The sequence below is a fragment of the Echinops telfairi genome, unplaced genomic scaffold, assembly GCF_000313985.2.
Source record: "Echinops telfairi isolate 266 unplaced genomic scaffold, ASM31398v2 ScPeMD7_7420;HRSCAF=8458, whole genome shotgun sequence".
NCBI lineage: Eukaryota > Metazoa > Chordata > Mammalia > Afrosoricida > Tenrecidae > Echinops > Echinops telfairi.
In genome coordinates this window covers 15,700,227-15,715,653 of record NW_022111320.1, presented here as the reverse complement: position 1 = coordinate 15,715,653, position 15,427 = coordinate 15,700,227, and the positions used below count along the sequence as shown (strand labels likewise).

The 15,427-nt window shown below is 42.2% G+C and overlaps 1 protein-coding gene across 10 annotated transcripts in view; it reads left to right on the top strand.

The window, feature by feature from the left end:
• The window catches only part of MECOM (MDS1 and EVI1 complex locus), a 322,601-nt gene extending 309,241 nt beyond the window's left edge, over positions 1 to 13,360 (top strand). For 9 of the 10 annotated variants that reach the window (XM_045297558.1, XM_004704094.2, XM_030887619.2 and 6 more), the window contains 4 exons: positions 2,827 to 2,971; positions 6,146 to 6,367; positions 7,662 to 7,845; positions 11,828 to 13,360. In XM_045297558.1, the coding sequence (XP_045153493.1) occupies positions 2,827 to 2,971; positions 6,146 to 6,367; positions 7,662 to 7,845; positions 11,828 to 11,950 (674 nt within the window). In that variant the 3' untranslated portion in view covers positions 11,951 to 13,360. The remainder of the gene's footprint in view (positions 1 to 2,826; positions 2,972 to 6,145; positions 6,368 to 7,661; positions 7,846 to 11,827) is intronic. The other variant, XM_045297555.1, reaches the window with a different exon arrangement.
• Positions 13,361 to 15,427: the final 2,067 nt, after the last annotated feature.

Sequence of the window (15,427 nt, the reverse complement as noted above, 5' to 3'; positions counted from 1 at the left end):
ATTGATTCTGTTGGGTGTGGGGGCATGGGGTTCAGGGAAAGTAGTTTTAAGAGTGGAAAAAAGTTGTTTTTTCCAAATGAGTAATCTTTACTTAAGGAAATTATTTTATGATTATTTCTACCCTCATGGTACAGCATATTGCTTCTGATCTTGAATGGTTACTGTGTAGAACGATATGCTGTTAATTTCAGCCAAAGCCAAAATTCTCATAATTTAAAAGTACTAGATTTGCTCTAACTGTAGCAGCTTGAAGTGACCTGCCAAAATGGTTCGCTACTCACTTGACCCAGAAAACCCTACACAATCCTGCAAATCTAGAGGGTCGAACCTCCGGGTCCACTTCAAGAACACCTGGGAAACTGCCCGGGCCATCAAAGGCATACACATCCAGAAAGCCGCCAGACACTCAAAAGACGTCACTCTGCAGAAGCAGTGCCTGCCCTTACCACGTTACAATGGTGGTGTTGGCAGGTGTGCCCAGGCCAAACGGGTTGGACCCAGGGTCGGTGGCCCAAAAAGAGTGATGAAGTGTTTGTTTCACATGCTTAAAAATGCAGAAAGTAATGCTGAACTGAAGAGTTTAGATGTGGATTCTCTGGTCATTGAGCACATCCAGGTGAACAAAGCCCCCAAGATGCATCGCTGGACTTAGAGAGCTCATGGTCGGATCAACCCATCCATGAGCTCCCCTGCCACACTGACATGATCCTGACTGAGAAGGAACAGATCGCTCCCAAACCAGAAGAGGAGGTTGCACAGAGGGAAAAGATTTCCCAGAAGAAACTGAAGAAGCAAAAACTCATGGCTCGGGAATAAATTAAGCTTAAAAATAATAAAAGTTGAAAAAAAAGTACTAGATTTTGAAAGCAGAAGTCTGATCCAATATATAAAGGACTGGGTATAGTTTTCTGACTGTGCCTACCTTCAGAGCATATTACAATAATTTTCTAGACACACTTATTTCAGGAAAAAAAAGGCTAAAACTTTAGCGTGTCAGAGTTGAGTCCCTTATTTGTCAACCCAGGCCGTATCTTTGCCAGGGGTAGGGGTTGCTGGGGGGCATGTACTAACCTTCAGCAGCTTAAATGTCGACTATCGTGACGTATTCGATTGCACATATTTTGTGGGAAAGACAAACAGCATGCAGCTAATGTTGGTGTAGACTTTAAACTTGTTATAAGCCCACCCGGCCTTGGTGAGAGAGAGTTCGAGGGAGTTGTAGCCCCTGACTCATGGGCACCCAACACCCGCTGGAATGAGACACTGCCTGATCCCGTCTCATCCCCATGATGGGTTGCCGATCACACTGATCCTTGTGAGCTTTCATGGACGGATTTTCAGAAGTAGATCAGCGGACTTTTCTTCCTAGTTTCCCATAGTCTGCTCAACAACATAACACACAAAAGCCTCTAATGCCAGAGGGGTGGTGGTTGAGATACGTTGGCTGGAAATAGAACTGGAGTTTTTCTCGTGGAAGGCAAGAATTCTACCTCTGAGCCATCAGTATCCCCATAGAAAGCACTGTGTGCAAGTGGCCATCGTATGTAAGCCTCCTAACCATCCTCTGGGGCCGGTACTAGGATGCCATATTATGATTTAAACTTTACAGATGAGCAAGCTGAAGAGTATCCCACAATCAGCAAATTCAACATTGTCCGGTTTACATGATACTGCTCCACTCTCTGGATGGGCATGTTTGGATTCTCTACTTGCTGGGTAGCCCACCAAGTCAGTGTACAGAATTGCCAGCATGACTTCCGTCTTCATTTTAGTATAGAAGCTATGTGTTAGTCTGGGTGGGCTAGAGAAACAAATTCACAGAAATGCATATGTGTCTATAAGAGAGTTTTGTACAAAGGGTCACTGTACATTTAGAAAGCATCCCGACCCAGTCCAAGCCCATAAGTCTGATAGTAGCCCATATTTCTGATACCAATCTATAAAGTCCTCTTCAGACACATGAAACACATGCAGTGACGCCAAATGCAGGACGATCACAGGCCAGTGGGTAGAAAGTCTTTGGATCCAGTGGCGTTGTAAGCATCTCAGCGCTGGCAGGGGTCTCTACGTGGCTTCTCCGGCTTCAGAGGTCTGGTTGCATCAGGGTAGGGCCATGTGGCTTCTGCAGCTCTGGGCACTAGTGTAGTTCCACGTGTCTTGTCAGCTGCAATGTCTCCCAGGGAGTCAGGAGAGAGAGAGGAGTGTCTCCTGCCTCCAAGGAGGAAAATACTGGATTCCCAGAATCCTTAGGGGAAGGCCATGCCCACACAGAGGTCTCATTTGCGATGACCTGATTGACAAAGTCAACCCTCCCCCCTTCACTCTTAATCCTCAAATTGACAAAAGATTTTATAGCAACCACAAGCCATGAACATGCATTGTCTGAAAACTGTCCACTGAGTGTGGTATTGTCTATGCCCAAATCTGAGACCTTCACCGGTAGCTAGGCTGCTAACCGCAAGGTCAGCGGTTCAAAAGCACCAGCCCTTCCTCCGGAGAAAGACGGAACTTACTGCTCCCATACAGAGTGACAGTCTCACTGCCCACAGGGGCAGTTCTATCCTGTCCCATACGGTCACTGTGCGTCAGAATTGACTTGACGGCAGTTAAGTTTAGTTTTTTGGATTTCTTTTGCGTACCTGCATCTTCCTATCCCAAGGCCAGGTTACAGAAGCGAGTTGTCCACATGGCAGTGGGAGACTATACTTCTATAACTAGTATTTAAAATGGCATATTTTGACCCAATTCAGAAAGAAGATGGTTTAAAATAGGTTGCCAGAGAAATAATAATTGTCCATATTAGAAAAAGCTTTCTGCTGCCCACAGGTACAGCAACATCATCGCCTCATTCTGAACTGGAAAGTACAGGCGCGATCCTCGATGACAAAGAAGATGCTTACTTTACAGAAATTCGAAATTTCATTGGAAATAGCAACCACAGCAGCCAGTCACCCAGGAATTCAGAAGAGAGGTAGGACTTGGTTTGGGGTGGTTGTTTTCCCATCATGTTGTGCTTTATGAAATGAGCCTTTTCAGGAACATTCACTGCTATCGCTTCCGTAATACTAGTAGTAATGCCATTATCGTTGCCTAATATTTATTTAGGGTGTATTAAATACTATATGCGTTTCTAAGCACTTCGTGTATGTTAATTAACTTAGATTCTCATACTATTCCTATGAGATTGGGGCTTAGTATCTGGTATTATTACTGACTGAATGGAAGTATTGAAGGTTAAGAACCTTACCAAAAATCACCTAAGTAACAAATGAGTTTTCAAGCTGCACTGCCTGACCCCAGAGCCGACACTTCACTACCACACTCTTCGGCTTCTGTCGGTTGTAAAGTAGAACTTTTTATGAAGTTGTGCCAAACAGAAGGGAAAGGCACTTATTCAGTTAGAACACTGAATTACTGAACCACAGTGTTTACTGGTAGATATCATAGATCACTTATACGCTGGACAATAAATGACAGTGTGTGTGTGTGTGTGTGAGAGAGAGAGAGAGAGAGGGAGAAAGAGAGAGAGTGCTGTTTAAAAGACTTGAGCATTATCCAAATAACTTTTTAAAGTGTCTTATGCCTACTGTATGTGCTTTCAAGGTCACTGTCATTTAATTCTGGCATGTGTGCTTTGATAGATAGGATCGTCCTTGATTTTTGTCTACTGGTACACTGGGCCCCGCTTATCAATATCAACATCAAACATACATGGCTTAATTCATTTAAAAAGAGAAAGGGGGAAAGCTTGTGATGCTGCTGATAATAATAACGAGCACTTTCCTATCACTTTACATTGTATGTTAAGTGAATGAAATATTGTTTCACCAAAACTTGGATTTTTCGTACCTGTAAGTTGTAAATAAAATACCCATACTGAAGAACAAGACTTCTCTGACTATTAAATTTTGATGCTGCATTGCATATAATAAGTAATTAGTACAAGTTCCATTATTTTTCATCACACAAGTCACAAGTATTATTGGTTTAGTGTTCCTGAGTTTTGATGGCATTGAAACTCAACATTAATGCTCTTAAGTAGCTTTTCTATAAAGGTGAACTTCAAATACACAAGTTTCCCACACAAATTTACAAACATACATAATTTACAGATCTGTGACTGCTGCCACTTTTCAACTTGTATAGAACTGTGCCAGAAGGAGAAGTAGAGTGCGCCAGTGCCCCGTGGCTTTTTCCAGCCTTGGTGGAGACTGACGAGAGCTGTCTGATTGCACGTGTGTGTGTGTGTGTGTGTGTGTGTGTGTGTGTGTGTGCATTCCTCACACAAGAGGGAAAAAGGAGGGTGAATCACAAGTCTAATGTAAGAGCAAATGACACGGGTGTTTACAGTCTTATCTTTTGATAATGATATTTACATGACACAAAAGTTTTACACATAATACACCATTTAGGTTCTGAGATGCCTAGGCAAGCTTTCTAGCCCTTAATTGAATATTAGTGTGACCAATATTAGCTGTAACATCTGGCGTCAACATGTCTAAACAGCACGGGACTGTGAAGGTTGAGTCATGGAACATTTCCCCCCCTGTACTCCCATCAGGCTACTTTTGATGAATATTGTATCCCCCCCACCCCCCCAAATTGCCACATTTCAAAGCATAATTAACAAATCCGTTTTCTTCGTCATGTTGGTTTTTGTTACTTAGGGGTTTCATATTTGTTCTCTTACTTTTTATTTTTCTTATTTTTTAAATTAAATAATAGTTTTCATCCATTCAAGTTAGCAAATTGGTAGTTTATCTGGAAACTAATAATTTGTCTGTACAAAACATGTTTTCATTGTTCTTTGATACCGAAGCTTAAGAGGGTGATTATATAAAAAGCTTAACAAGCATAGTTTTTCTGGTCAGATGGGTTTTTATGTTGTCCATCTGTCACTTCCTGGGTAGTTCTTTTTTTCTTAACCCAGGAAATCTATATTACCACAGACATATTTTAATGTGGGTGAGTGATGGCCCTGCAATACAGATGACCCTATCTTCCGTGTTCTGAAGAGTGGTTGCATTACAAGTAAAGATCATGCTTGGCTGTAACAATTGTTTCATAGATGAATTTCATAGATTGTTCATCAATGAGGAAGGAGCAAGGTGAAATGGAGATATTATTAATGAGCGTGGAACCAAGACCTGAATGTCTAGGGTGGTTCTGTCCCCCTCCAGTTGCCTGAGTTTGGGCTAAATATTTTAACTTCCCTGGAAATATATCTCTAAAATAAGGATGTTAAGAGAATGTATTTGGTCATTATTTTGTATCATAAATTTGGCTTTCTAATCCCACAATGAAACTGATGTTCAGTTTATGCACATTTCAATGTTGATAGAACATTTGGGAAATTTATCATAGTTTCGGAAATGCTCTCAAATGGTTAAAATAGGATGCTTACATATCTCTGAATAACATTACGATCCTAGGAATGAAAATATTGCAACTGGTTTTTAATATGGCACTCATCTTTAAATCATGTATCAAAAGCTATGATCACAGTTACAGTGCTCCATGACCTTCTGGGGTCATCTCGGGAATTAAAGACCCTTTTCCTATTGATAACTCAAAAGGGATAGAAATACGTGAGCTCTCAATCACTTCCCAGTTTGGGTAGGGTGACTCAGTGGAACACAGCACAAGATCACTCAGAAAGATCAAATCCTGGGCCACTCCGTGACAGCGACCTTAGCATTTCCCAGGAAGCCGTGTGTTGCAGCGCTTGTCAGCGTTGCTCTGGAATACGGAAATCTATTATGTTAAATACTGCGCTCTGATGCGGTCATTAGGTACATTATGTGGAGAAAGCACCCATGCCCTTTTTACATTCTATAATAGCAGTATCATTCATCAGGCAAAAAAGCCTGATAAGCAACAGGAGACAGAGATTGTTTTTTCAGTTCTGCCAAGGGCTCCATTTATAATCTGAATAATCACCCAGTTATTTTTTCCTTGACTTTTGCGTTTATGGAAATTACATTATTTTCCCACGGTTGCCGTCAAGCATGAACAGTGGGAGTTTACCCCACAGCGGAAGGGATTCTGAACAGTTGTTCGGAAGACATGATAATCCATAAAGCTAACTACACCGTGTAAAGACAAACCAAGAATTGGGGCCTTTTTCTTGTTCTGTTTTTGAAAGGATGAACGGCAGTCATTTCAAGGATGAAAAGACTCTGGTGAGGGGTCAGCATTCAGATTTGCTGGATGATGAAGAAGTGGAAGATGAGGTCTTGTTAGACGAGGAGGAGGAAGACAATGGCGTGACTGGGAAAACAGGAAAGGGGCCGTTGGCAAGTAACTTACATGCAGGAAACCCGGAGGATGACTATGAGGAGAGCAGTTGCAAGACCTCCCCCGTGAGGTAAGTTCCTGGGTGGCTGGGGTGAGGAAGTCACAGCACCAAAGAAACGCTTGTGCCTTGAAAGATAAGGGAAGATGAAAGGAGCCAACGTGCCCAACGGGAGAAAATAATGTAAAGCGTGTATCGCATAAGACTCCAGTATGCGAGCCCCAATAAGATGATGTAAATTAAAAAAGGACCTAGTACGCACGCTACATACACACAGTATCTAGATTATCGTTTCGTTTTCTTGTTCATCCATTTTAACTCACAATTCTTTCTTTAAATGCAGCCCAATGCATCTATTTTTTTCTATTGCTGTTTGTGTGTTTGGGGGTCACAGCTAAGGCCAAATCCAAATTCCTAACGTTTGCCCTAGCCCAGTGGTTCGCAACCTTCCTCTTGACGTGACTCGTCCATACAGTTCCTCCGTTACTACTTCATCACTGTCACTTTGCTACTGTTATGAATCAGGTGACCCCTGTGAAAGGGTCGTTCGACCCCCAGAGGGGTCCCACAGGTTGAGACCCGTTAGGGGTCTAGCCCCAGACTAGGAACCAAAACACAACTACGCCCATTACCATCAAGTTAGTGCCAACCAAGAGTGAGCCTGTAATACAGCGTATCACTGCCTTATAAAGTTTCCAAGGCTGTCCGCTTTACAGGAGTGGACAGCCTCCACTTCCTCCCAGGGAGCAGCTGGTGCAGTCCAGTGGCTCAACTTCTTGGTTAGCAGAAGAGTACTGAACATCTTCTCCCGGCCCCGCCCCTCTCCCCTCCCCAAATTCATACAGCTATGGGGATTATGCAATTCATTTGATAATCTGCTGTGATGCTCTTTATTGATAAATATTGTTCAGACGTAGAAGTGTTTACATCATTTGAATATGTGTTATCAGTGTAACTGATAGATTTCAGAATGGAAACAAATTATAACCAATTTGTAGGTATATTGTATTTTCACAGTGGTAGTGAGTGTTGTCCAGATACCACTGCAGCAGGCTTGGCTTTAAATGGAAATTATAGATGTATGAATAATTCTGTCTCCACTGCATTGCTGACCCAGCATGCCATCAACCTTAACTCCTTATCTCAAATATACCCTTCATGTTAGTGATAAAAACCTTCCAACAACAAATATCAAGGTCTTAACCTTTTAACCATATTTCCATGTTAACAGAGACAATCATGGATGCATGCTACTTTACACTGCAAATACAAGATAAAGTTTTGACAGCGGTATCAATTCAAATGAAAAGTGATTTAATTGGATAAGAAAGAAAAATATCTATTCTTTCCCATTGGTTCATTTTAGATATAAAGAGGAAGAATATAAAACTGGACTTTCTGCTCTAGATCATATAAGGCATTTCACAGATAGCCTCAAAATGAGGAAAATGGAAGATAATCAATATACGGAAGCTGAGCTGTCTTCTTTTAGTACGTCCCATGTGCCGGAGGAACTTAAACAGCCGTTACACAGAAAGTCCAAATCACAGGTACATGTTCTCCTGCAGTGTAGCATCATGGTAACATGATTTGTGCATGACAATGTGTATTTCCTTTGACTAACACAAGGCGATTCTATGCGCGCAGTGTCCCAGACTCTGGACGGGCGTCGGTAATCTAGCCCACACACTCCGAGCTGCAGGATGTGTGTGGTCACATCCCAAATCGTTAATCAGCACAGCAATTAATATGCCTTTATCATCCTGCATGGAAACCTCTGTGACATACGATCCTACAATAATTATTACTTTGCTTCTCTTCTGTGTAGATAGTCCATCATTCCAAGCTTGCATCTGAATTCATTCCTAATTGCTTTTTGTCTATAATTGTTGTCAATGTAATTATAGTTTAGGAGTTAAGGAGAGCAATTCTGGACTTTTTAAAGTCCCTTCCTGTGTCTCGTAAATGTTCACGTATAGTAAGTCACAAGTCATCTAACTAGAATTTGTGAGTGAGAAAGGAAACTGAAGTTCAGAGATTGAGTTCCCAAAAGTCCACCTCCATTCAGTGGCAGATCAGGAAAAACAAACTTTTAAATTTTATTGAAATGAATGAATGAGTGGTGCCCGAAACCATAAGCATTCTGTTAGTAATGAGGAAAAATAACTGCGTTTGCAAGTCGATCAATATCAATGGCAAGATCCTTAGTTCTTTTATTATGAAATAAAGGAAGTCCGTAGTTTCTATTTGACATCCACACTTCATCAGATTGTTCGGTCACGTGAATGTTCAAAAGCAATTTCCTGTTTACTGGTAGATCCTGACTTACAACTCCTATTCCAATGATTCTTGTAAGTCAGTTCTGATATAAGTCGAGTGCGCCCCCCCCCATCTATTTTCTTTATGATTGCTTTTTATTATAAATCTGATCTCTGAATATGTGCAAGTGAAGAGCTTACAATGATAGCATCAGGAAATTGCATTGCAATATGACATTCAGTGTATTTTGACTAGCATAAGATGTACAAAAAGGAATAAAAAAAAACCAGGTTGTAAGTGTGGTTCTTTGTCACTTGAGTGCCTTGTCGGTCAGAGTACCTGATTCACTGTGTCTGTGGCTGACGTTGGTCTAATTGCCTTGATCCATGGTTCCATTTTAGACATAGCCTGACATTCCAAACAGTGTGCTCGTATTGTTTTTTCTTTTAACCTAAAAAAACGGTTTTCTGTTGCATTGACATGTTTGGGGCTGGTCCTCACAACACATGTAGTGGAATCTCAACTAAAGTGGAGCAAAACATCACGATAGTGGGAGAAGACCCATTTTTCAAGGCCAGTCTAAGTGTCATGTTTGAAGAACAGAGCCCTTTCTAAGTGTGATTAAAGGCAGCCCTTAAAACTAGCCTCCCTTTATGCATGTGAGACCCTCACTTAGCCACGATGGATGCCACTTCCTCACTGTACAGTGTGATCAGTGGAGTATATCTAAGACCCCTTGGTGGAGATAAAAATAATCTCCCTTCCCCCCCAGTTTATAATATAAAAATAAACAGAGGCATTCATAAAAGATGGCTAGCATTTTTTTAAACCTGATTGCCCATATTTCCTTGCTAGTTAGTGCTCAGAGATATAGAAGAATTGCTTTTTATTTCTTTTAATTGATCATCTAAAGAGACAAATTACTTAGCTAATCCCTTGAAACTGCAGAAATTGTCAGATGCAGTAGAAAACAAAAGAGGCCCGAGATGCTAGAGCTGACGGATGTGAAGTTTCAGTAGCAGCATTTTGCAACCCTAGCTCATATTTTTCTTGGCATTTGATCGTGTCATCTATATCATTTTGAAAATATACATGCGGTCCCTTTTGCAGATTGACTTATTTCATGATATCTTCGTTCGTTCGTTCATTCATTGGTCGGTGACTGACAGTTAGGGGCTGAACACCAAGCCTTGTACGTGGAAATGTGCGGTTCCCTGGATTACTGAAAGACCTGCAATCCCATCTTTGTAATTCTCCAGACTCGGAGCAGGTGCAGGGGCTCTTCTCAAAACGCCCGTGTCCTCATCATGATGTTTATGGTGATTCATTGTAAAATGGCCAATATAGCAGTTCCTATGGCTGCATTCTGCATAGGAACATCTCTGCGACTCTCGACCCTGTAAAAGTTAATTTCATGGTGACTGGCAGTGTTCATGTTGGGCACACTGAGCTAACAACGTGATCTCAGTTAATGGTGGCATGGTTGCATAGGTGATGCAGTGGGAGCTTCAAAAAGGGTTGTGGGGAATTCCATTATCTTTAATTCCTTACTTAATAACCATTGAGCCCCTTCCCCCAATATGTTATTACAATAAAACCCATGAAAGCCAGAAACTGTGGCAGGGCAGCCTGTCGGACGAGGAAAACTCAAACCTTTCCCTCTACTCGAGGTCGGTTGAGAAGTGATACAATGGGACCGGGTCAAAGGCAAAATCTGGTCAAAACCAAACCAAACCAGGCCATACCTGTGGGTTCTGGGTCTCTTGCGTTTCACTGTGTTGTCTCCATTTTGAGAGAGGGGAGCGAAGCTTGACCGGTTAAGCAGCCTGCCCCCAAGGTACCAGAGGCCGTTAAATAGAGGCAGGGCACGCAACCAGGATTAAAACCCAGGTCTCCAGAATTTTTTCTGATGCTCCCTTCTCTCTTTCCAAGTGTCAATTGTTTTTAAGAAATGTAACAAACATTCTTTACCAAGACCCTAAAAGGTGTGCATCCTTAGCATAGGTGGTTTCCATCGAACCCGCACTCACTTCATGTTTTATAGACTACAAGGGCAAAGCCTGCCTCATACTGATCCGACATCCCCTGATCCCTAGCCCGGTGCCTGCCATAAAATAGATGCTCAGGAAATATTTGCTCGATGGATGCTGAGCCCTTGAAGAGTTCCAGAAGGCATAAAAAGTCAAATGTGTCCATTGACCCTGCAAATCAGAATCCGTCTGCTAGGAAGGGCAGATTTTCTAGCAGAATGCCATGATTGGGGAAGAAACCACAAACTGGCCACATGTCTCAGCATGACTCCCAGAGACGAAGTTCTGCCTAACAACAGAGGCACTTTGTCTTTGTTTACAGACAGTGGAATGTCTTTGGCAGGACTTTAATGATTCCACTTCAGCAGCATTTTGACAAGCAAGTTTAGCCATGGATGAGACCAACAATGGCAAATCCACAGTGAAAAGTTCACTCACAAGTCAAGACCAAACATTTCATTTGAATATTTTACTTGGCAGTAAACAGGGGATTCTCTGAACAGTCCTTTCGAATTTGACATGCTAATAGGGAACGAATGAGCGCGGCAGCGGCAGCGGCAGCCTCCTCCAACACCTCTCGGCCCCTTCTGCTCAGCAGATTCTAGGTCACAAGTTGGTTAAAACATCGGTGGGTCTTGTGTGTAGTTTTATTTTGGAATAGGGCCATCTTTGTTGGGTTTTTGTCATAACTGGACGTTCCAAGCGTAGAAGGAAATTGGAGAAAAGGGACATGGGATTCAAAGGTGGCCAGAACATGTTTTAGTTCCATCTGCCCATCTAGGTGAGTGATTTGCGGCAAGTCTTTCCGCTCACGGTCATAGCAGGCCGGAGTCAGACTGTGTCCCCAGCTACACCCCAGTGTCGCCGGGGCAGGCCTGCATGCTGTGGGTACTCTCTTGTTTCACAGTGCTATTTTTGATGAACTGAGCCAAGAAAGCAGATAGATGGCTGTCTGTACAGGCTGTATGTGTGTTTGGGCAGTGGGGGGGTCCCTTCTGTTTCTCAGTGGTGGCACGACTGACATGTTCTGTAGAACACATCACCTCTGGACCCTCAGACATTGAAGGCCAGCAGTCATCCCACTTCATTGGACCAACAAAAACATATGTCCCACACCCCCGAAGGGACGCGCCTGCTTCCGATCCCCGCCCTCCTTCCCTTCTTCAGAGGCCCCGTTGTGCTCATCAGATTTCAAGTGGGGTTTGTCCAGTGTCGCTCACTGAGTGTTTCCTTTCCACCCCAGGCGTATGCTATGATGCTGTCGTTGTCCGACAAGGAGTCCCTTCATTCAACACCCCACAGTTCTTCCAACGTGTGGCGCAGCATGGCCAGGGCTGCAGCGGGATCCGGGGCCATCAGTCCATAAGCCACGTGTGACATTACCAAGGTTGACCAGAATGGGACCAAGTCCAACAATAGCATGGCTCTTTCCCATAGGACTTATTTAAAAGACTGCTGAGCAGAATGCCTTATGAACCTGAAGGGTCACTCCGTTAAAGTCCAGTGACCTTAAACTGAATGATAAAGAAAGAAAAAAGAACCTATTTATTCTCGATATTTTGTTTTGCACAGCAAAGGCAGCTGCTGACTTCTGGAAGATCGGCGCGACTCAAAGCGATGCCCTGAAAATGAGAAGCTTGCTGGGCAGAAGGCGTATTCCAGGTCGCCCTCTCCCGAGGGTTTGGGTGGGAGAGGAGGGCAGCTGAGAAGTCAGCATTGATTCGGACGAACGCGCCCTAGAAACGGATTCCTTTTTTGTACCAGGTCACCTGACACATGCTTGGGAACAGTGGCTTTGAATGACAGATTTGAATTCTTTTCTCCTTTGTTAAAGTTTTAAGTAATTTAACCCTTTGAAGATGGAAGTAGTTGGAAGAAATGCACACTCGCTTATTCTAGACGCTGATAACGGGGAGTTCTTGTCCCCCATTAACCTCTGCCTTCTTAAGTACATTGTTGAAAGGAAAATCGGGGGAAAGGGTCTGTGTATATGTAAACTATGGGTGTCCGATGCTCCAAGAGGTGAAATCAGTGAAGTAACCAGTACCACTGTACCCCTAATAAAATGTTTGCCAAATCCTTGTAATGACATCTTAAGTTTAGACAATCATGTCACTGTTTTTTAATTTTAATTTTTTTTGTGTGTTGTGTGTATCCTGTATTTATTTGTTGGCAAACTATTGTTTGTTGATTGACATAGCACTGTTCCGGTCAGCCACTACTTTGTGATTTCTGAGGCCCACTCCTTTCTGAATTTCAAGGACCGAGGTGACTTGACCTGTGTGTGGGAGTGCGCGCCAAATGGTTGTTTGGCTTTTCTTAACATTCCTTTTCTTTCTGTTTTTTTTGTTTTCCTTCTTAATGAGCTAAATAACGAATAGATGCAACTTAGTTTTTGTAATCCTGAAGTTGATTCAATTGTATAAATGATTTTAATTTCTTCATGAAAGCATGATTCTGCTGATTAAAAACTGTACCCCATATTTTATGCTGGTTGTCTGCAACCTCGTGCGATGTGATGTTCATGTTAATCCTATTTGTAAGGTGAAGTGTTCCAGACCTCATGTTAAAAGAGAGGATTAATAACAGACTGTGCTCAGTTATTTTGCCCTTTATTGAGGAACCAGATTTGTTTTCTTTTTGTTTGTAATCTCACTTTGAAATAATCAGCAAATTGAGGTACTTTCTTCAAATGCTTTGTACAATATACACTGTTATGCCTTTCAGTGCATTACTATGGGAGGATCAACTAAGAAAATAAAGACACAAAAAATGATTTGGTTTGGTTTTGTTTTTTTCCCAACTGTGTGGTATTTCCCCCTCTCCTGCCATTGTCGTTCCCTTTGGGATCCATTGATTTACAGACACGATGGCTGAGACCTCGATGCCCCAGGACACACAATGACGTGGAGCATGTTGGGCTTGTTTTCAGACGGCATACCTGATCGTTCTTGGCCCGTAGGGAGTTGGGGCATCTCCGGCTCCTTGTTGTGAACTTCCTCCATGTGGGGGCAAAGCCAGGGCTCATGTACAGCACGACAAATTCTTGGCATGATTCCAGGTTCCCAGCACTTGGGGCACAGGAAGGACAACTGCATTGGTGTGTTTGTCGTGGTAGATCTATATCAAAACATTGGTTATTTTTACATGTACAATTCAGTGACTTTACTCACTTTCACTGTGACGTGTAACTGTTTAGGAAATCCACATTAAAATTTTCTATCACCATTAATAGAAGTTCAGAGGCCCCAAAACTGGAATCCTGTCCCTCCTTCCTTCCCTCCCTGGTATCCACTAATACAGGGTTCTCAACCTGTGAGTCGTGCGTGACCCCTCTGGGGGTCACACGACCTTTTCACAGGGGTCACCCGATTCATAACAGTAACAAAATGACAGTGATGAAGTAGCAACGAAAATAATTTGATGGTTGGAGAGCCACCGCCACATGAGGAACTGTATTAATGGTCGTGGCATTCGGAAGGTTGAGAACCACTGCTCTAATAAATGGTGGTCTCCATATAGTTACCTGTTGGAGTTATTTCATACAATATGTCTACTGCATTTTATATAAAGTACGCCAAGAGACCAGGACTTCGAGTGGAGTGGTGGTTACACACGAGACTTAAACATCAAGTAGTGTGAGACTTTCTAATTCTGGAAAGTTACAGTCTCAGAAACAAACCCACGGGCAGTTCTAGTGTGTCTTACAGGGTGACTGTGAGCCAGGATCAACCCAATGTCAGCCAGAAGAGGCCAAAGGGGGAAGACAGCCTGGTGGCACAGTGTCTAAATTTTAAAGCGATCTGCTCTCTGAAAGGTTGGCAGTGGAGGCATCACAACCCAGGAGGCTCTGAGGGGCGGGTCCGCTCTGTTATAAATGACCTTCATGAGGCTGCTCCACTCGCTGCTAATATGTGGGGCTGGGTTTTCGGTATGCCCAAAGGCGCTCTGTTCCTATTTTCTGTTACTACACAATGACCATTGACTAATTAGAGAGAGAAAACCTTTAACCTTTCTATTTTCCTTTTAAGTTTTTGTCATGTGCAAAAACTTACATTATCATTGTATCACCACAGACAGGATTTGGAACTTTCTTGATGTGTGGCAAAAGTAACACTACATATTGCTGCAAATGATTCAGAATAATTATTTGACAATTGTCCATCAAGTTTAACCTACAATAATGTTGTCAACCATATCAAGTTTACTGAAGGCTTAGCTTGTGCTGGACTTTTCCCTGGTGTAACTCGTATTTTTATTTTCCTGCACATAACTGCTTTTATGTGCTCAAATATGTATATGCAGGGTTGGAAAGTGACAGATACCTCTGCATATGGTAAATTCTACAGTGAGGGTGCAACTATGAATATATATATTTCCAATGCATTGCCAAATTGCTTTAGAATGGGGTTGTTCCAATTCTGGCAGACTGGATGTTTTAAGTAGATCTGAAGAATAAATATGGCACATTGAGGCTTAATTCCTTCATTTATTGATTTATTCTTATTCATAGTGCCAAATATATAGAGAATTTCTTCACATCATTTCTAAATGCAGCCAGTATAGCAACTAAAAATCTGGAGTATAAATATTCACTTTTTAAAACTAGAAAGTGTACATAGGAAGAATTATTCAAAATATAGTGAATCCATAAATCATATGTATATAGATCCATATATCCACGATCTGTGTATATCAGAATGAGACTAGGAGTCTGGTCTTGGGGACATCAGATGAATACATTTGAGAAAATGGAAATCTGGAGCATGTTGTGCATTTTGCTTGGTTTTCAAGAATCTCCCTATAAATTCTGAGGCCATTTCTTCTACTCTCGATGCTACTG